The sequence below is a fragment of the Clytia hemisphaerica genome, unplaced genomic scaffold (assembly GCF_902728285.1).
Source record: "Clytia hemisphaerica strain Z4C2 unplaced genomic scaffold, Clytia hemisphaerica genome assembly, whole genome shotgun sequence".
NCBI classification, from domain to species: Eukaryota; Metazoa; Cnidaria; class Hydrozoa; order Leptothecata; family Clytiidae; genus Clytia; species Clytia hemisphaerica.
Genome location: NW_027104433.1, coordinates 200,603 through 220,708, shown reverse-complemented (window position 1 = coordinate 220,708; position 20,106 = coordinate 200,603). Strand labels below are relative to the sequence as shown.

Genomic DNA, 20,106 nt, shown 5'->3' with positions numbered 1-20,106 from the left:
TGTTTACTTACGAAACTGCCTAACTCATAGTTTGTCCCCCTTTTCTTAAGGGGGATGACACCTTCCAAAAAAATGAAGAAAAGCAGGGGGGGGGTCGGTAGTAAAATCTCAGACATAATGACGTTTACTACGGTGGTGGTGTGACGAAAAATCGAAAAAAAAATTTACTACCCAGGGTAGTTAAATACTAAAATGGGTGGTATCTATGTGTTAAATGTTGAAAAAATTTTACTACCTGGGTAGTTAAAACTGGTAAAATTAGCAAATTTTAGCTATTTTTTGTAATTCTTTTAATTTTCTGGATGACTTTTCTGAAAAAATCTGAAAATTTTTATAATTTGAAAAGATTTTCTGTTGGAAAGTTGTTTGCTGCAAACAAAAAATTCTCGAAATTTTTTGTCAATATAAAAAGACTTTAATTCTAAGGGAAAAACATTAATTTTTGCACTACGTGAAAAATGTGTCACAGAAATAATCATTTTTTAGCTTTTTTTGCAAAATTAGTCCGAAAAGCAACCAAAAAATAGGTGGTCTCCATGACAAATTGTCCCAAAAGCTTTTACTACCAGGGTAGTAAAATACCTCTTCCAAGAGTCTGGGTGGTGGTATGTAAAAATTCGTAAAAATCCTTTTACTACTCATATATGTCTGAGATTTTACTACCGACCCCCCCCTGAGAAAAGGGGATCAGAAATTTTTATGAAAAAAGCAACAGTTAGTGAAAGTACCTCGATTTTAAGCATGTTCAAAGTTCAAAATAACGACTTTCTTTTTATTACGGAAACCAAACAGTGAGAACAAGTCATGAAAATAAAAGTCAGCGCTCCGTGGTTGTGACGTACCATAGTTTATGAAATTGTTATAAGATGAAATAACATACTATTTTCGTAGACTAGTCGGAATACTTTCTTTTACTCGCGGGATTGATTGTAACTTTTCATCTTCGTTATTTTTAAAATGAAGCACAACCGAAAAAAAACGAAACTTCAGAAAGTTGCGTATTTCCAGTGAGTAAACGATTCTGACAATTAACAAAATTGATGATGATGATTTTTTTTCGGTCAGGCAAATGTCTCGTATTGGGGGTTCTAGTCTTGACCCCTAAGCCTACGCGAGATTGAAGCGTTTGGGTAAACGAGACAAAACTCCAAAAAAGCTGGTTTTTTGAAGCGCTTCCGTGCGATCGAAATATCCCTGTTTGTGACGCACTGTTTAAGCTTAGACTGAAAAAGAAGAAAGAAGTTTATTATTTCTCTTTCTCTCTCTAACAGTTACATCAAAATGCCTCGAAAATGTCAATATGAAAATTGCGTAATCAGAGAACGTATGTCTCGCTCATTATAAAAAGGCCGAGACAAACTTTCAATAATTGGATTGTAACATCGAGTTAAGTCTCTTTTGTTAAGTCACCAGGGGGTAAATAAAACAGACCTTGATACATTTATCGTTCGTTTCAACTTGACAATTCGTTTAAAACTCAGCCTCCTAAATATTTGGGGTAGGTAAAATATGTACAAAGAAATTCATACTTTTCCAACCCGGCCACTCTTTAAAAAAGAAGCGAACAATAAAATGTAATTACCCTTTCCAAATAAACCTCTTCGGTGGCGAGCGTAGTCTACTCTGACGTAATTGTAGAATTTATGTAATGGGAGTTTGACATAGTAATGTAATGTTGTTTGGGGAATTATGAAGTTCTCTGGAATTCCGATTGCATTTATTCAGGTTGATTTTTTATGACTTCTAATGGTACTTTTTCTAACGAGTTTGATTACTCTGTTCTCACACTTATGTCTTTTTTTTTCGCGTCCTTTTTCGTGATTACTTTTATTTATATTTTAAAAGACAGGTAAGAAGGCATATTGATGTAACTGTCTAAAGATATTTTCACATATATATTTGTTAGCTATTTATTTTTGTCCAAAATTCTTGGGGGATAGGCATTTTTAAAGGTTGGGAGATGCCAAGGCAAGAAGGGCGGGGGGATCATTTAAGAAGGGGGATCAGACCCCTTTCAAGAGCTACCCGAAGCCATGGTCTTTTTTCGCCTTAGAAAAGTGGCAAAAAAAGAATCTTATACCGTCAACTGCTCTAACTTGGGATTATCTGACACAACATGGGACGGCAATTCGGCCACCATTTTTCACCACCAAACCTCCAAAAAGTCATTTGATTTGACTCAATGAACGGCGTATTAAAAAATACACGAAAACAAATTTGTTGTCAAAGAGATTTAACAGTAAGTGAAAATACAGACCAGATATCAACCAGTCCCATGTTTCGACCAATCGTCCCAAGTTAGAGCAGTTGACGGTACCTGCCTACAAAACAAACAACACGCAACTAAAGACACAATTATTGAAAATTATTTAAAATATCAGCTCAGACCGCCCAAACAAGGTTCAATTACTTGGATTACTCAAAACGTAGTCATCTCCATTTAAGTTTGGCCCCCACCAGCACTACTTAATTTGAAAAAAATAAAGTCAGAGTCAGAGTCAGAGTAATTTTTTTTGCTTTGGATAGAGGCGGAGAGGGGTGCATTCAAGAAAACAAGAAAAGTCAAAAAGCTTGCCATTGCATACTGTTGACAATACTCCTTTATGGATTCCTTCATGTGTTGATAAAGCTGGGCTTCTTGTCAAAATTAACTGGAAAGCTCTTGAAACTTTTCAGAGCACGTTTTTTCTTTCTCAGCTTTTAAGCCGCCATGTTTGTTTATAATTTTTTTTCGCGCCAATCCAAATCGCCAAACAGGCGGCAGAGCAACAACTCCCACGGTGGGCGGCGGCGAAAAGATTAATACCGCCCTTCACTACAGTTTGTGGATTCCCAAAAAGGTCGGGAAAATTATTGTCTGTAAACAGACCCCCGATATCTACGGCTGATTTCAAAGTTCATTGCCGAAGAGGATTGTACTACGAAGCGATAAACGTGAGATGCACTCTGGTAGGAAAATTATTTCAAGTTCTACATTTGAAAAACACCCAGGGGAGTACACTAGGGGAGTACTAGAGTCCTAAAGAAGTAATATAGCTTGGGAAGTTTCACATAAAAGAGGATAACTCATTTCTGGAACACCCGGTATCTTAGAGTGGGGGGCATACGGGACTTCGTAATACCGATATACCGATCACTTTTTCTCTCAATTACCGATATATCGATAATTTTTTCGTTCAAATACCGATACCGATCAATTTTTCCCCATTTTTTAGGTACTCGTCCCCCGGAGGGGGTACTTAGGCAAAAATGGGTGCTTGGTATGTGTGGACGATAAAGGTCGGGTTTTTCATCATCCAAAATTCTCTATTACAATTACCAAACTGTAGCGTGTTGGGTAGGTACAGGCTGGTAAGCAAAAGTAGAATTTTGGCTTAAGGGGCCCCCTTGTAGGCTTATTCTGGTGCCCCTTTTGGTCGCATTGGTATACCGGAATTTGAACTTAAAATTTAGGTCATTATAGAAACATTTAGGAATTGCGAGCGAAGCGAGCAAGAAAAATTTGCGACATTGTTCATCAAGATGGATTGAGTAAATCCTAGCAGAGGCATAGCCACGAGTTTTCGTTTCGGGGGGGGGGGGGGCGAGATTGGAAGAATTTTGACCTTTTTTAGGGGAAATTTTCAGAGAAAGTTTTTTCAGAGTAAATTTTTGCTCTAAGCAAGCTCAAAGTTAGCGCGAATAAGGTCACAAAAAGTGTAGAATGCATAAAATTTCATGTCGCAGAGAGTTTGCTTTGTAATCTTGGCGCCGCAGGCTAAAATTTTTGTCTAAGAAATATCAAACAGCTTAAAGGAGGCCTTAAAAAGGTCAAAGGTAGCCAGAAAAAAGTCACAAAAACTACAAACCCCTTCACATTCTGTTGGGAAAACTTTGACCTTTTTGGTCAATTATTTTTTTCTTTGGTGGGGGGCGATCAATTACACTTTATGGTAATTTCAAGATTTTGGCGTTCAAAAAAGCTCAACTTGGGGAGGCGTGGCCCCCTGTCAAAACGCCAATGGATCGAAAATGGGAGCTTATCAAAGAGTAGAACGTCAATTTAGAGAGCGTCAACTGTATTCACGGCAGAAAAATGGTCATTCACATGTCAAGCAGACCCCTGACTGAGCCTCTTGCCTTATCAAAATTGCAGGAATGATTTTTCAAATCGGCGCCCCTGAGTGTTCCTTAATTTGTACTAATTTACGTATGAGGGAGGGATTATTTAGTAGATCAGCGCTCAGAACATATCGTTCATATATTCGAATAGTAAAGGAGGCTTTGGCCAAATAGAAAATTTTTGAAAGTCAACCAAATAACATAAACTCTAAAAAAGCCATGAATTTGATACTTATCAAGAAGATATCGTATGTAAGCAAAAAATGACTTTGAAATTACTTCAACAAAAGAAATTATTTTGAAGGGAGAGTATTTCATTGTATATTTCATTCTTCCATCATTAAATAAGAAAATTAATCTTCTTTGATGTCTTCAACATCTCCTTTAAGGCCATCAATGTGTTCTTGAAAGTGTTCTTTGTGTTTTTCTTGCATGTCTGTAAGATAATCGATACCGTCTCTCATGTAAGCTGAAGCTTTGTTCAAAGTGTCCTCAAGACGAATAGCCAAGTCGTTCAAAACATCTTCGACCTGAAAAAGAAGATGATACCCGAAGGGAAAGTTAATTTAGAAATTCAAACAAGAATTGAGACTGGAAAATTTCTCGTCATAGGAGATTGCAAGACATTGGGAATGGATAGACTAAATCAAAAAACGTTGAAAGTGATTTTGGAAATACCTACATGTTTTTTAATAATTATAAGCAAAGTGTCTGCCCCTATATCAGGCTCGCATTATGCTTAGCATTCTATTGTACTCAACAATAGAGCCATTGTTTGGTACCAAAAACTGAACCTGCATATGCTTATAAACATTATGCTTGTAGAAAAAACATGTAGCTAAATTAATGTACATTAACCTAAGAATGGCAATTTATTAACGTGAGCATTTTAATAAAATAAATACCACTTTATTGCAAACCTCTTACAGGTGTCTTATTAGCGAGTTTATGTATTCGAGATAAATCGAGGAGGACGGTATTAAATAAAGTTGATTCTCCAAAATCACCGTCCACTTTGGTGGTCCACTTACCGTCGTCTGTTTAGGTGAGCAAAGGCGATATAGAGCCGTACATCAACTATCGACTTTGTTTTGTATCGATTTCACTTATACCATCGTCTTCAGTATCCTCCGATACATAAACCATAAACTCGGTATTAAGGCCCGGACCAACGGTAAATTTTGCTGGTCAAAGCACAAAAAAAAACTACTTAAAATCACCAGTCTTAAAAGTCAAAAAACAAGGTGGGAGAAATAACGGTAATTATCTACCGTCTGAAAATAACGAACAGGTGTTGCGTATAAAAACTTACAGAGATAATTTTGTCCATAGCATTATCATTGAGTTTATCCAAAGCATTGGCAACTCTGTTAAGACCATGGTTAGTTTTGTTGGTGACATTCATCATATGTTTTTCGTTATGAACTCGAATCAATTCCAATTCGTCTTTCAAGTCAGACAATCTATCTTTGAGCTGAAAATAGAATGCCGAAAGACACATTACAATACGAATTATACGGAGGTTTTTCAAGAACCTCTCTATTGTTGGGTACCGATAACAGAAAATACTTTTAGGTGGTTTTCGCAGAAATACAAGTTGATAAAGATTAATGCTTAAGAAGAACATGTTACAGATGAACATTGAAAGTGAGCTTTTATATTCTCGTTCATTCAAACAATTTTGGCCTAATCTAGGTACCCTCACAAAACTAATTTGAAACAATTTTGAAATAAGCAAATATCTAAATAATAAATACATACTGAGGGTTTGTCATCTCCACCAAAATAATCGGTGACTTTATCAACTGCACCTTTACCAGCATCGACGACATTCTTGCCAAAATTGGTGATCTTATTGAAGAATCTTTTGTCATTCTAAGGAAGAAAATCTGATATAACCATCTAAAAAACACCCTTCTTGTCCAAATCATTCATCTTTGCTAATGTACCGGGTGTACCAGAAGTACATTTATTCCATTGGAAAGAGAAAAGATAAAACGATAAACTTAAACTTTGGGTCATTCATTAATTTGGTCCACTAGAACAAAAGTTATGGCTATGCTAAAAATGAATAATAATTTTTTTTTTCTGAGACTGCCCAAAAACGTCAAAAATTGAGCTATATCAAATTTTGATAAGTGACATGCGATTGCACGAAGCATCAAATTCCATTAGGGGTCTAGAGAAATCTAAGGCTTGATTTGGGGATACATTGGATAAAAAACTTTATCCTTCCTTTCAAAAGAAAATAATTTGATCCTCCAAAAATTCAAGCTAACAGCCCTGTCTCACCGGAACAATGAAAATCTTATAGCCGACTTTGGACAATATCTGTTTCAAGAAGTTACAAAGAAAATTATGATAAAAATTGGTGAAGAACTTACAGCAGGCTGTGCTGCAGCAAAAGCAATAAAAGCAATCAAAACCAAATACTTCATGATGATGATGATGATTTTTGTGTAATTCCAAAATCTTTAAAAACGAACTAGATTGGAAATAAAAGCATGGGTGCCAAAGCTTACCAAATATATAGAGATTTGGGATACATATCACTTAGTTTCTAATTAATCTACAGTGTTTATTTAGAATAAATAATCTAAAAGTGCAAATGATTACTTTTATTGGGTAATATTCCGAATCCAAAAATGCCAACTTTTGCAAAAAAACATTTTAATTTGACCTCTACAAATCAATACAATAGGTCTATGTTAAAAATGATTTCTCCTGGTCCATTCTGGTATGAACTCAAATGTCCTACTTTGTTTGAAAGTACAAATTAGAAACGATGTTTGAATTACGTCCAAGGAGTATGCACCTTTCCAATGATAAACTGATTATCGTCTAAAATTTCCTTTGATTTCAATTAGAGCCTATTTAGTACCTCTTAAGACTTCGTTAGGGGCCAATGTAAGGAAAAATTTCGATACCCGATAGAGCGGTTTTTCATACATATAAAAGAATAATTACTACAACGGGATCTTTTTGACAGCATCTCATAGATATTTTTAAAGCTCCAGGAGGGGCTCTCGATTCAAAAAACAACCGTACGTGCGATCCAAAATTAGGAAAATTAGGCCGTTGAAATCCGACTCTCACAGTGCAGAGAAAGTTTAGCCAAATTTGTTGAGATTTAGGCGAAAAGGGTCGATCCCTTACGGTCCATTTCCTTGGCTAAAATACGGTCATAATTTCCATTTAGACAAAGTAAAAAATATCGAATTAATACTTTAGGTACTTTTAAGTTTTCCACTTTTTTAATATACTGGTCGTTCCAGTTCAACGATATCGATCTTCGGTTTTCGTCTACAGAAAACTGTACATTGATTCCATGGTAAAAGTCATCAGCTTTTGATTTCCATTAAATTATGAACAATAAAATCCAAGTGAAGTTCAGGTACATAGTTCTCCAAAGCCAAATTTTCTTCCTAAACAAGTTTAGGTCCTCACCACTTAGTCTATTTGGCTACCAATACATTTTTCTCTTCGACAAAATTTTCGATATTTGATATTTCCAATCAGCCAATCAAATTGGTACTCTTGAAAGGACGGGGGTAAAGAATCTGAAAGCGTACCTGAATACAAGAAGATGAAAAGACATTGAAAGTATTTTGAGAAAGGGAATAATATGGAGCCGCAATGGTTTACACTAGGAAAAAGTTTCGTTAATGTAGCACAGCAGTTTTGCTAGAACTTATTTTGGACAATTTTGGCGAAATTCCTTCGGGTACCTCATTCTAACGATGTACCTTATTATAGCAAAACAAATTTTGAATGTGCTTACATCTCTCTGGTTTATCTTTTTCATTCAGTCATCAAACACTACTCCTCTCGCTGCTTTCTTCCTACAACGAAAAAATATAAGAAGCAAAAACAGTTATTTTAGTCTAGAAGTATGTAAATGAATTCTCAACAATGGCAAAAATGGCTTTTGAAATTCTCAACGGTTACAAAGAGTTTCAATAGTAAAAATAATATCCAATAATAAAGTCCAATAATAAAATTTGAAGCGCCATTCGATTCTATATTTCTTTCAGCTTTAGTGACAAATCTCCAAGTCCAAAAAAACGCACCCAAAATTTGTCTTTTGTTTTATATCTTTCTCATCAGGTTGTCTCATTTCTAATTTGTCCCAAGTAAAGTTTCTTCAGTCAGTAAAGGCTATTCACCCTCCTCATTTTTACTAAGAGTTCGAATTTGGATTCTTAAATCCTCCATTTTTGGTGACCCTGGAGGTTTGATATGTGAGTGAACTTACTTTCTGACGCCAGGATTAACAATACTGCTATTTTTGTTGACTTTTGGTTTTGTAACTTTGGGTCGTTTCACGTCAGGCTCTAAAATGTAAAAAAGAAACACACTAAAAACAAAGAGGTAGAATCGAGACCATAGTGCAATGGTAGAGCATCCGGCTACGGTGCGCAAGGTCCCCGGTCGGGTCATGCCAAAGACTACTTAATGCCTCTCTACTTGACAATTAAAAGAAGGATCAAGGGTAAGTGGAGTCCTCCCCTACGTCCTCCCCTACCTTCGTGTAGATAGCTATCGAAAGAAGAGCCTTGTGATCGCTTCCGAATGCGGAGGTTTTTGAGATTGAAATATTAAAGAGACCTTTGAAAGTTATTTTCAAGGATTAAAACTATTCCAAATCCCCCTCAGACATGATTTTCAGTCATTTTGAGTATTTTGGAGTCCTCAAACAAATTTTGAAAATTTTACTTTAAGTACACAAAGCATGAAATTCGGCATAAATTATGAGGATTTTACATCATACAAAAATTTGTCCACTTTTTTTCGGAACACATTGTATGAACGATGGAAAGACATTGTATGAACGATGGAAAGACATTGTATGAACAATGGAAAGACCTTGGCAACGAAAAAAGCTCCCACGTAAATATTTTGCCACAAATCATCCAATCTTATGATATTGTGATAAATAAACATTGCATTGGGATATTACCAAAGATGGAAGGTGTAATAACGGATGTAGAAGGTTCTGCAAAACTTCTTTTATTGTTGCTCTCTTCAAGCTCTAAAAATTGACACCAATAAGGTAAAAACTACTTACTCTTTCGTGCTTAATTGTAGATGGGGTCACTTTGCAATTTTTCGAAAAAAAAACAAAAAAAGCATTTCATAATTACCCCCATTTTATGAAATTTTTCTGAAAAAACCTTCATTTTCCTCTAGGGGGTTTAGGAAGATCACCCAAAAATTAATTAATATTGACCCCCCCCCCCCCCATTTTATGGATTTTCCCTAGAGCACCACCCCCTGCTTATTCTAACCCTTTATAATTAAGCACGAAAGAGTATATTGTTGTTGAACATTATTTAGCAGAATTCTCTATACTGAATTTATTTCAAAATTTCGAAGTTTAAAAAGAGGTAAAAACTATATATCATATTAATGCTCGCGACAAATGGATGTGAACTCATCATTTAAATGATACGAAAGCTATGCTTCAGCCAACTGAGCTTTGATCGATTTTGACAAAATCTAACGGAGGCAAGGGAGAAAATTTGCCTCGATGAAAAAAGAGTATTGATGCGAGTCAAGAAAGATCGGTAAACTCATTTTATCTTCCTATAAAATTAAACCAAATACTGGTAATAGCTTCAAAAACAAACCTTTGACTCTTGCTTTATATTTTTCTAGTTCGTCGGCCATTTTGAGATAGGAGTATTGTAAGATAGTCTTTCGTTCCACTGCTGTTGTACTGTGGCATTTCAACGTTAATGAGAGACTGTCCTTTTCAAAACGTGTTATGACGTACTCATCAAATATGGTAGCTTTCACTGTGTTGCTTTGGAAACAGCTCCTGTGATAAAGTATCGAGGCATTTTAGCTCTGGTTTAGACGGCCCACTTTTCACCTTGCCTATTCTTATTGGTCAGCTCCGATGACCCTTCAAATCCCTTTTTTCCAGCCGCAACTTAAGAGTTTGGTTTTTTTATTCCGATTTCCCGATATCACTTTGATTTCTAAACTTTCTTCCGATCGGGTTAACTTTTTGCGTACTTTTAGCGTGCGTTGTTTTTACAGATCATAATGTGGTGTTTCAAGATGGCGGCTCAAGCAATAAGTCTTTTTCGTTCGTTCGGTGTTTATCTCTTGCCAGCTTTTATTTATACAATCATTACATCTTGTTGAAATGGCTTTTAAACTTATAACTAAGGAAGATGCAACACTGGAGTTAAATTATAAGGATGTTCTTTTCTTTAAAGTATGAAGATTTTAACTTATTTGCTCAAGTTTTTTCCTGAATTGTGAGTTATTTTTTTACATGCTAGATATAAACCTCATTTATTTATTTTGTAGCATGAAAACATATTTTTTCATTTTGGACTTGAATATAGAATAACGACCAACAATTACTGGAATTTGATGGAGTGTATATATATTACAGTTCACAGCTTAATTATCTGATTATTCACAAAAATAATGTTTTCTCGAACTTGAGTGTTTTCTATTTTTTGATTTGATAGGCATTTTATATGCTTGTTCTTCTGGACTTGGAGATAATATTGATAAAGTGTAAATGGAAATTGATCAAGTATATTAAAGTATCGCTCCTATGTGAATTTGAGAAAGACCGAAGTTCTTCATCAAATTATTGACGCAAAAATGATTTTTTTCTAGACTTGCGTTTTTCACTGGCAGTTACGTTTGTTTTTTTGGACCGACTTGGAGATAATTATGATAAAGCGTAAATGGAAATTGATCAAGTATATTAAAGTACAGCTCCTATGTAAATTTGAGAAAGAACGAAGTTCTTCATCAAATTATTGATGCAAAAATGATTTTTTTCTAGACTTGCGTTTTTCACTGGCAGTTACGTTTGTTTTTTTGGACCGACTTGGAAATAATTATAATAAAGCGTAAATGGAAATTGATCAAGTATAATAAAGTACAGCTCCTATGTAAATTTGAGAAAGAACAAAGTTTTTCATCAAATTATTGATGCAAAAATGATTTTTTTCTAGACTTGCGTTTTTCACTGGCAGTTACATTTGTTTTTTTGGACCGACTTGGAGATAATTATGATAAAGCGTAAATGGAAATTGATCAAGTATATTAAAGTACAACTCCTATGTAAATTTGAGAAAGAACGAAGTTCTTCATCAAATTATTGACGCAAAAATGATTTTTTTAGACTTGCGTTTTTCACTCATGGCAGTTATATACATTTGTTTTTTTGGACGGACTGACTTGGAGATAATTATGATAAAGCGTAAATGGAAATTGATCAAGTATATTAAAGTACCGCTCCTTGTGAATTTGAGAAAGACCGAAGTTCTTGATCAAATTATTGACGTAAAAATGATTTTTTCTAGACTTAAGTTTTCACTGCGATTTGAAAGCAGACACTTGCATTTGTTCTTTTTGACTTGGAGATAATTATGATCAAGCGTAAATGGAAATTAATCAACTATATATATTTAAAGTGCAGCGCCTTATGTAAATTTCAGAAAGGCTGAAGTATTCTTCATCAAATTATTGACAGAAATTATGTTTTTCTAGACTTGCATTTTTTCACTGTGATTTGATGGCGGACACTTATACATTTTGGACTAATAATGATAAATAATAAATGTATATAAATGGATTAAATATTTTTTAATAGATAAATATTGCACTTTTAAGCATATTTAGGCTCAGATTAGGGAAAATACAGTACAATAATTACAGTCTTTCTGGGACGACACCGGGTATGCTAAACATAAAACTTTAAATTTGAATAAATTTTAGATCAGTGTAAACTTTTTTTGAATTTTTCATTGCTTATTATAAAAAACATGTAGTTTTAAGCTAAACTATTTCTCTGCAGTTTTAAGATGAATAAGAATGACACCATTTTAACTTTTACTGATTTACAGCATCTTTGTTTTTGAAACTTTTTTGATCTTTTGTCCAGTTTGAGCTAGAATATAATTATAAGTCTAAGCTTAGTGAAAAATGAAAAGTGTATACAATTTTGTGATTTTTGATAAGTACAGTATGCCTTGCTTTTAACTTCCTTGCAAGGATTTTTATTTTCATGAATCTGTTGTTGATGTAGCCTTTTGTTGCTGTTCATCTGTATATCTAATTTTTATTATCTAAATATCTATCCTAATAATTAAGAGACGAATAATTATTCTCTCATACAGATTGTAACATGGCATATTTTTAATCCATATTGTATACAAACGTAAATTTGATGATTTTTTCACTCTCGTTTTAGTAAATCATATCAATTTTTAACAACATATCTTTCTAATCATATTAAGCAATTTAGGCTGACCTTCCAGCGCAGCTGGTTTATTATGAATTAAAGTGGGCAGAAAGTTGGTTGTCTAAAGTCGATGCATAGCCCTCTGTTGATGGCACTTCATTGACTTCTTTCAATCTTTTTGCACAGTTTTTAACAACCACTTTTCTGCCCACTTTCTGCCTACTCTATCAATTTGAATAAAAATCGACCGTCTAAACTAGAGCTAACATTTCTTAATTCTTCTTTACAACTCTTGGTTCAGGCAAAACAAGGGCAAGGGGGTATCACCAAGATGCTGACAGTACGGTATTCAGGCATATCGGGAAAAGATTATCGTTGTGATGTCATCAACAAAAAAAACAGGTAGAGAGTCTATCAGCATGCTTCCCTGACACCCTTCCTGGAAATTCTTGAGATTCGAACATAGTCTTTTGCGGTACAAGTCGGCGGATTGGTAGCGAGTCATAGTGATAGCCTCAACCAGATGATGAGTAATTGAAAAAGGGCTTTTACTAACATGTAAATCTTACCTGATATGATCCAACAAAGAATTTCTGTCTGAGAATCCCCCATCAGCTACCTATAAATTTGAAAGAAGATTTCATTTCTTACCCTCCTGAAATCTTGTATTTATAATAAAATAGCTTTAGCACGCTCAAGCTACTTTTGCAAGCAAAAGAGGGATCCGAGAAGATCAGTTCGTGGCAAACGTTCTCTTTTAAAAAAGATCATCACAGTACTTCAGACCAAAAAGATTAATCATCTAACACATAACTAAATCCATATGAAGTGATAACTGGACGACCTTCTTACATAATGAGCCTTTGTCGTCACTTTAGAGAAAAACTGATGCAGAAAGAAATTTTCTCTTCCTACATTGGACATTGGACAAAAAAACAAAAGGAGTCTGTCTAAATAAATGGACTTTCTTTGTCTTACCAAGTCAGTAATGTTGCCATCAGAAAGTGTGTAGGTGAAAACATTGCATCCATCACATGTGCTGAATGAAAAGGACGGAAAACTGAAATCAACTAGAGGTTGTTCATGTTTGGTTATGTTACGTAATGACCGCCATTATGAAAGCAAACATTTACTTTGCGCAATGGATCACCTCTGCAGATTCGAACATTTACTACCATAAGAAACTGCGTAGCTCAGTCAAACATGTACCTATAGAAATATTTCCCATAAACAATTTTTCGTCACTCTCCGTCCCTCCCGGTTTCATATACACAACGTTTGCCTCCATAATGGCAGAAAATGTGTAACTAAAAACCTCTGTACCTACTAAAATATTTTCCGATAAAACAAATTATTTTCGTCACTCCCATAGTTCACGTTCCTATAAGACCATGTTCACACGTGACGGTTCCGTTTCACTCCGAAACGATTAAATGATGTCATTCTATTGGTTACATTCAAGTGTTACGTCACTTCTAAACAATAGAATGGCTTCATTCCGTTTCGGAGCGAAACGGAACCGTCACGTGCGAACATGGTTTAAGGTATCATTGATCTCTTGCTACTGTCTTGGAAAAAATGAAGCTTTCTTACCACATCATGACAGATTTGTCGTCACCATCATCAGTTTTGGTGAAAACGGTTAATTTGGTATCTCCATCGATTTCCAGATAACAATAAAGATTTTTTAGTTCTTCTTCTATTGATTTAGTATGTGTACTCATCTAGAAGATGAAAGTAATATTAAAAGGAGTATGAACGAATCTCTAAATGAAAAGTATAAAGGAAATCACAATTCATGCGGTTTTCACCACTATAACGAATTCAACAAATTGTATAGCCTAAAAGGATAGTCAGATGGTTTTAAAATATTTTGTATAGGTTTTTAATTTTCAGCAAAAAAAAAAAAAAATTTGACATAAATCTTAAATCTCGATTTGGAAAAGAGTTAACTAGACAAACAAATTTGAAAGTTTCGCTTAGGACGATGAAACGAATCCACAAGTGAAAAATCTCAAACCATCTGATTATCCCTGTAAACGAGTTGTCCTACCTAATACGTAACCAATCAAAAAGTTTTCATAAAGGGTCTAGAAAAGAGCTAGGGAAATCTACCAATAACGAATAGTAACGAATTTGAGAGATAGAATAAGAATAAGTAAGCAACATTGGTAAATAAATCTAATTTCTATGCAAAAATATTGTGTACATTGTTTGTATAAAATATTTTGTTAATATAAAAATTAAATACAATTCTTACAAAATGATAAAATAAATAGAATGTCATAAATTTGAAATAAAATTTTATATTCAATCAAAAATAAAGTATAATGACTGTTTTTGCAAGATTTCCGTGAATGTTAAAAATGCTAAATAAAATTCAATGGTTAATGGTCAAAAACTTGCATTTTAGATGGGACAAGCTTTCAGGTGCCATGTAAAATTTGGATTTTGAGCATTCCAGTTGTTGATTCGAATCACGCAGCTCTTTGAACGTACAAAGGAACGGTGATTTTGACATGCTGTGAATACAAACCAGAATCAATGTTTCATCAATTTTCGAAATTCCTTCCTCGTATTTTTCTTTGAACGCTTCACGGTCATCCACTAACGATAATGTCGAAACAGCATTCGGGAAATCAATCGGGCTTATCAATTCCGAATCCCGATTTCCCGAGACTGGTATAATCAACCCAGCTACAATACACCAATGTGCTTTACCACCCAGGAATGTGCCTGGTCGATGATCACTCAGGCTACGATCATACGGAACAAGGATCGGATATCCGGCTAAAATCTCGTTCACTAAAACAGAAACGTCCCAGTTCGTCAGAACATTAGTATGTAAACCCAGGGCTAGCTGGCCGACAAGTGAACAATTATAAGCACAGAATAACTCTCCGTCTGAACTGACTCCAAGTTTGAGTGCCGTTCTCAGTGCACTTAAACCAGACTCGATTTTCTCCATCGAAGCATCTTTTACACATTCCTTACATATATTCAACTCTTCTCCCTCTCGTTTCGTTGAGCGGCCTTTCACGCTTTCATTTGCCATATTGAGAACCGACACACCACAGGACGGTCCAGCTTGTTGTTGCCATGGTATTGGTATACAAAAGCAAACATAATTGCAACATTTCACTGATTCAACATCACCATACAGATTAGCCATCTTTTGGGACAAAATTGGCAACAATTTAACATTCTCCATAGCTGGTTTTATGGGATATTCATCCAGTAATCGTTTCCTTAACCAAGTATTACAGTTCGAATCTGCAGGTGGTGACATGTTGATGCGTTTAGCGAATAGACCTTCTAATGCGGATACTTGGTTGGCGTTCAAGAGTTTGGAGTTGCTTCCAAGGGATGAGACGGCTTCGCATTGATTGTAACCAAGATGCTCGTAAAATGTGACCTAGAAAGTTAAAGGAGAAAACAATAATATACATTTTCATTAATTAAGTCACATTCAACCTCTGTCTCCTCTTGTAGCAATTAAAGTAAGTTGGTCTAATGTCGACATCCTTCATCTAATTTCGACACCCTTCTTTTTAGAGATAGGAATAATACGAAGGTTCATAAAAGGTTTTTCCTCCCTGACTGCTAATCTAAGGATATAGTTTCAATTAGTGATCTTCGCCTTCATAATATCATTCTCTAAAGAAGAGTATCAGGATTAGATGAGGTATGTCGACATTAGACCAATTTACGGTACCAAGGTGATTATCTCTCTTGAGACCTCCAGTCGTTTTGTAGGGCAAATATTATACCTCTAAGACATTCATTTGGGATAAGTTGTCAGTAAATTATTTCCAAAACGAGGCGCGAGTTGGTTGTAATGTAATTTGTAAAAGACCCGTTTCAGTCCTCTTTAGTATTAAGAGTGATTGTGTAAGAGTGATTGCGCGCACTGACTATAAAAGACAGGTGGAGTCAAAGCAAGGGGATAAAAAGGAGACATGACAGCTAAATTGAAGAATCTTTTTAACTGGTGTAGAGTGAAAATAAGGATAATTTATAGTATTTCACCATTGTAGATAAAAATGTGCAGCTATCAATAAATTTATAGGAAAACCTTTTTTTTCCGTTCGCCAGGTGTCTGAAAAAAGGGTCAGTTCCGTAAAGTCACACTACACTGTTGAAATAATATTATTCTAATGGCATTTAAAGGATTTTTTAAGAAAACTCTTTGTTAGTATTTCACCTTGTCATCTGTGGAGAGATACATGTAGGATAAACCAAGCGATCGAGCATAATCTTCTGCTCTTTCAGTCAACACTCTGCCAAAACCTGCAAAATCAAATGTTGTTTTAGTGCTCTAGACTTTTTCATAAACCTTATCGGGGACAAGTAGGAATAAATTTAGTCACCCCAAAAAATTTTAGTCACTTTTCTCCGAAAAATTTTTGAGATTAGTCCCCTTCAACTAGAAAATGGGACACGTCCTTTCAGTTTCAAATGTGTAAATTCATATAGGAAGAAAATGATGTTAGGACTTTGAGAAACGTCAAACGGGATTTTAATTTATTGCCTATTTGGACCTATCAACGAAGGTTGTAACTTTTGATTCAAAAGAGATACCAAAAGAGATATAAAAAATCTGAATGCATATTTAAAATCAGTGTGGTTAAAAGTTTCGGAAAAGTATAAGTTCCCTTTCAACCTTCTTCTCCATTTCCAAATTTTTAAAAATTTCTAAAAAGCTTACATCAACACGCTCGAAATAATATATTAATGTATTTTTGGCACATCTAGTCATTTGGCGCAACGCTAGTTTTACTCGGGGTAAAAACGTTGGAGGATGGGCAGAAGGCTATGGAAAGTCGGGGGAAGTTTTAATCACTAGCCCAAAAAAGTCAGTTACTTCCCACTTCTATCCCTAAATGTATAAGGAATTTTATTGCTTCCCTGGGGCTAAACCACCATTACTTAAATCTTTAGCGGGGAGAAAAAGTGGCGCTCTCTCCTAACCTTTTTTTTTCCGAAATCCGTCTTACACGGAGGAACTATGAACACTGTTACAAAGCAATTATGTCATACAAACCTAAACCACGGTAATCACTATCCACAACTAATGAATAAGAAATACAACAAGCACCATCTGATCGTCCATCAGCTTTGGCAATCTTGACGTGTCCAACGACTATATCCTCGCCTGCTGGTAGTCTCAATTCTTGAGAATTTTTATCCTGATCTCCAGAGCTGGAGCTGGTTATTTCATCACTGTGATCAATATTCTTAGACTGTTCAACATCTCCAGAGCTGTTAGTAACACCAGGAATTTCTACATCTTGAGGTATATTCAAAACCAGTGCTAAATGACATGGTAATGAATCACGACCATCTTGTACCATACTTCTCAAATTTCGATTCAGTTCAAAGTCTTTATGATTCCATTGTTTTGCAATGATACGAGCTGCCGGTTCAGCAAATTCTGTTTTCTTGTGAATGATCTCACATCTTAGATATTGTGCAAGATTAACCATTTCTTCAAGTGTATTTTAATCTATTTATAATTATTTCTCTAAATGATAAAAACAGACAGACATTTAATTTTGGAAGAGTATTGTGAAGATTTACACATTCACATATCTAAAAATTTTGAAACCTTTGGAAGAAGTCTTAAGCCTAAAAATGTTCTTACATGTTCTTATTTTCACCATTTTGTGAGCAGTTTTGTCCATTATCCTAAGGAATTGGGAATTTTAAAGTCTGCAAAGATTTAAAATCTTCTTAACTTTTTGAGTTTTATTTAGCCTAAAAATGTTCTTACATGTTCTTATTTTCACCATTTTGTGAGCAGTTTTGTCCATTATCCTAAGGAATTGGGTGTTTTAAAGTCGATCACCAGATCTCTAAGAACAGAAAGAAAAAGTTTCATGCTAAGGTCATTTTGTAAATTCAAAATTGCTAACTGTATTTGTGAAAAAAAATACAAACCTATATGCCAATCCATCTAAATTATGAAATAAAATTGAATAAATTCTTTGTACCGTATTAGAAAGTGAACGTTCCTAAATCTTATTATTTTAATTTAACCATTCCTGAATCTTGGGGCGGTAGCACGGGGTCAAAAACCTTTCGTGAATCTTGGTTAAACTCAGAAATGTCGATTCGAACTTAACCAATCAAACAAAAACAAAGTAATTAAAAAACTTCTGTTATTGCCCTATACTGCCAAGACAGTTAAATGGAAAAAAATCTACTAATATTCATTTATTATAATTTGACTAAATTCCAAAATATATTCTACCTATCATGATTCTATCATAATGTCATATTAATCGAATGAAAAGAAATCAAAATTGAACATAAAAATCAATCATATTTTAGTGATCAAAATTGCAATCCCCATAAATTTCAAAAATATTTCTAATATTCCATCCTTAACCGTTCATCTCATTTTTTCTTTCCTGCTTCTGGCAATCTTGAAAACCCAATAACAAACTTTTTCCGGCAAAGCTAACAAGATGAGTCTTATCATTTCATGCGATGGGTATCCACATGCAATAGGGGCAACACCAAGGGTTCGAAGAGCTGATGCAACATAATCTTGAGGAGTCGGGATAGTGGGAGCTGGTCTCACTTTGGACATCTTAGAAGAAACATACATTGTGGTCAAAACTTGGTGATCGACGATCCCTTGACATTCTAAACGTAGCGTTTCAGCCATCTTCAATACAAATGATTTAGTAGAGGAATAAACATTTGCCATTCCAGATTTCAAGAAGACTGTTCCAGACGAGATATGAACAATAGCGCCACGCCCTCTTTTGACCATTCCACCTTGAAGCATGTGTGTCATACGGACCACGTTGAACATATTTACTTTCATGATGTTAGAAAGTCGATCGTGATCCAAATCGTGGAGCATTTTCAAAGGGCCACCATAAGCCATTCCAACGTTATTGATCAAAATACCAATATCCAAACCATTCAGCTCAGAAGCCATTATTTCATAAGCTTTTTCATCGTCAATATTACAAAAGTCATGTTGAATAATTTTCGTTTCAACATTACTAGATTCTTTGATTTCAGAAGCCAATTGATTCAACTTTTCCACATTACGGCTGATGAGAACAACATTGAGTCCTTTAGATGCAAGTTGTTTAGCATATTCTTTACCGATTCCATCAGTACAACCCGTCACTACTGCCCATTGACCATATTCCTTCAAATTCTTACGAAAATAAGGGATGCGAGTCAAGTAATAAGTACGAACGATAAACCAAGTGTATGAAACAATATGGTATACAATGTACATCAAACATAACCAGCCAAGATAGACCAAGTATGTTTCTTCCATTTTCTTCCTGTTTTTAATTTTATTTATCTGCAATGAAAACAAAAATATTATATACCATGGATTCTTGCACCTTTTTTTTAAATACATTAGATGCTTTTTTTTATAAGAATAGTGTACTTTCGATGAGGGTCAAGTATTTTTAAGAAATTGCCAAAATTGAGGGTGAAATATTCTTAACGTATTCTTAATTTTTCAGACTTTTTTTACAAACATGAGAAATGATCAATTTGAGAGTTTTGTACTTTTGAATGAACATTTGGAGCTAAAATTACATTTCTGTCTAACAAAGTAAGCAGTTTTTTTTTATTAACCAAATACAAAATGACAGTATTCTTATCAAATTCTGTGAAACTCACCCTAGAGGTTATTCTTAAGGTATTCTTACGATTTGGCCAATTTTCACCCTGATATTCTTATAGAAGATATTCTTATAAAAAAAGCCTGTAAATCTTTTCTGGCCTCATTTTGATGCAGAGCGGCC

General features: G+C 34.7%; 4 protein-coding genes across 4 annotated transcripts; all 4 read right to left on the bottom strand.

Annotated features, from left to right (window-relative positions):
- Positions 1–4,396: 4,396 nt before the first annotated feature.
- LOC136820665 (uncharacterized) lies at positions 4,397–6,606 on the bottom strand. Its single transcript, XM_067076862.1, has 4 exons — positions 6,486–6,606; positions 5,863–5,976; positions 5,414–5,575; positions 4,397–4,631 (listed from the first exon to the last, which is right to left on the bottom strand). The coding sequence occupies exons 1-4, from the start codon at positions 6,537–6,539 to the stop codon at positions 4,455–4,457; spliced, it is 507 nt and encodes a 168-aa protein (XP_066932963.1). The 5' UTR covers positions 6,540–6,606; the 3' UTR covers positions 4,397–4,454.
- A 57-nt stretch (positions 6,607–6,663) lies between these two features.
- Positions 6,664–14,043, bottom strand: LOC136820629 (protein PAXX-like). The gene is made up of 8 exons (XM_067076825.1): positions 13,913–14,043; positions 13,298–13,358; positions 12,889–12,938; positions 9,732–9,922; positions 9,062–9,133; positions 8,357–8,435; positions 7,883–7,943; positions 6,664–7,673 (listed from the first exon to the last, which is right to left on the bottom strand). Exons 1-7 carry the CDS (start codon positions 14,041–14,043, stop codon positions 7,907–7,909), a joined length of 621 nt encoding a protein of 206 aa, XP_066932926.1. The 3' UTR covers positions 6,664–7,673; positions 7,883–7,906.
- Positions 14,044–14,478: 435 nt separating this feature from the next.
- Positions 14,479–17,849, bottom strand: LOC136820671 (uncharacterized). The gene is made up of 3 exons (XM_067076868.1): positions 17,364–17,849; positions 16,524–16,609; positions 14,479–15,734 (listed from the first exon to the last, which is right to left on the bottom strand). The coding sequence occupies exons 1-3, from the start codon at positions 17,803–17,805 to the stop codon at positions 14,700–14,702; spliced, it is 1,563 nt and encodes a 520-aa protein (XP_066932969.1). The 5' UTR covers positions 17,806–17,849; the 3' UTR covers positions 14,479–14,699.
- A 567-nt stretch (positions 17,850–18,416) lies between these two features.
- Positions 18,417–19,685, bottom strand: LOC136820654 (very-long-chain 3-oxoacyl-CoA reductase-like). The gene has a single exon (XM_067076850.1). The coding sequence runs from the start codon at positions 19,623–19,625 to the stop codon at positions 18,714–18,716; it is 912 nt and encodes a 303-aa protein (XP_066932951.1). The 5' UTR covers positions 19,626–19,685; the 3' UTR covers positions 18,417–18,713.
- Between the last annotated feature and the right edge of the window lie 421 nt (positions 19,686–20,106).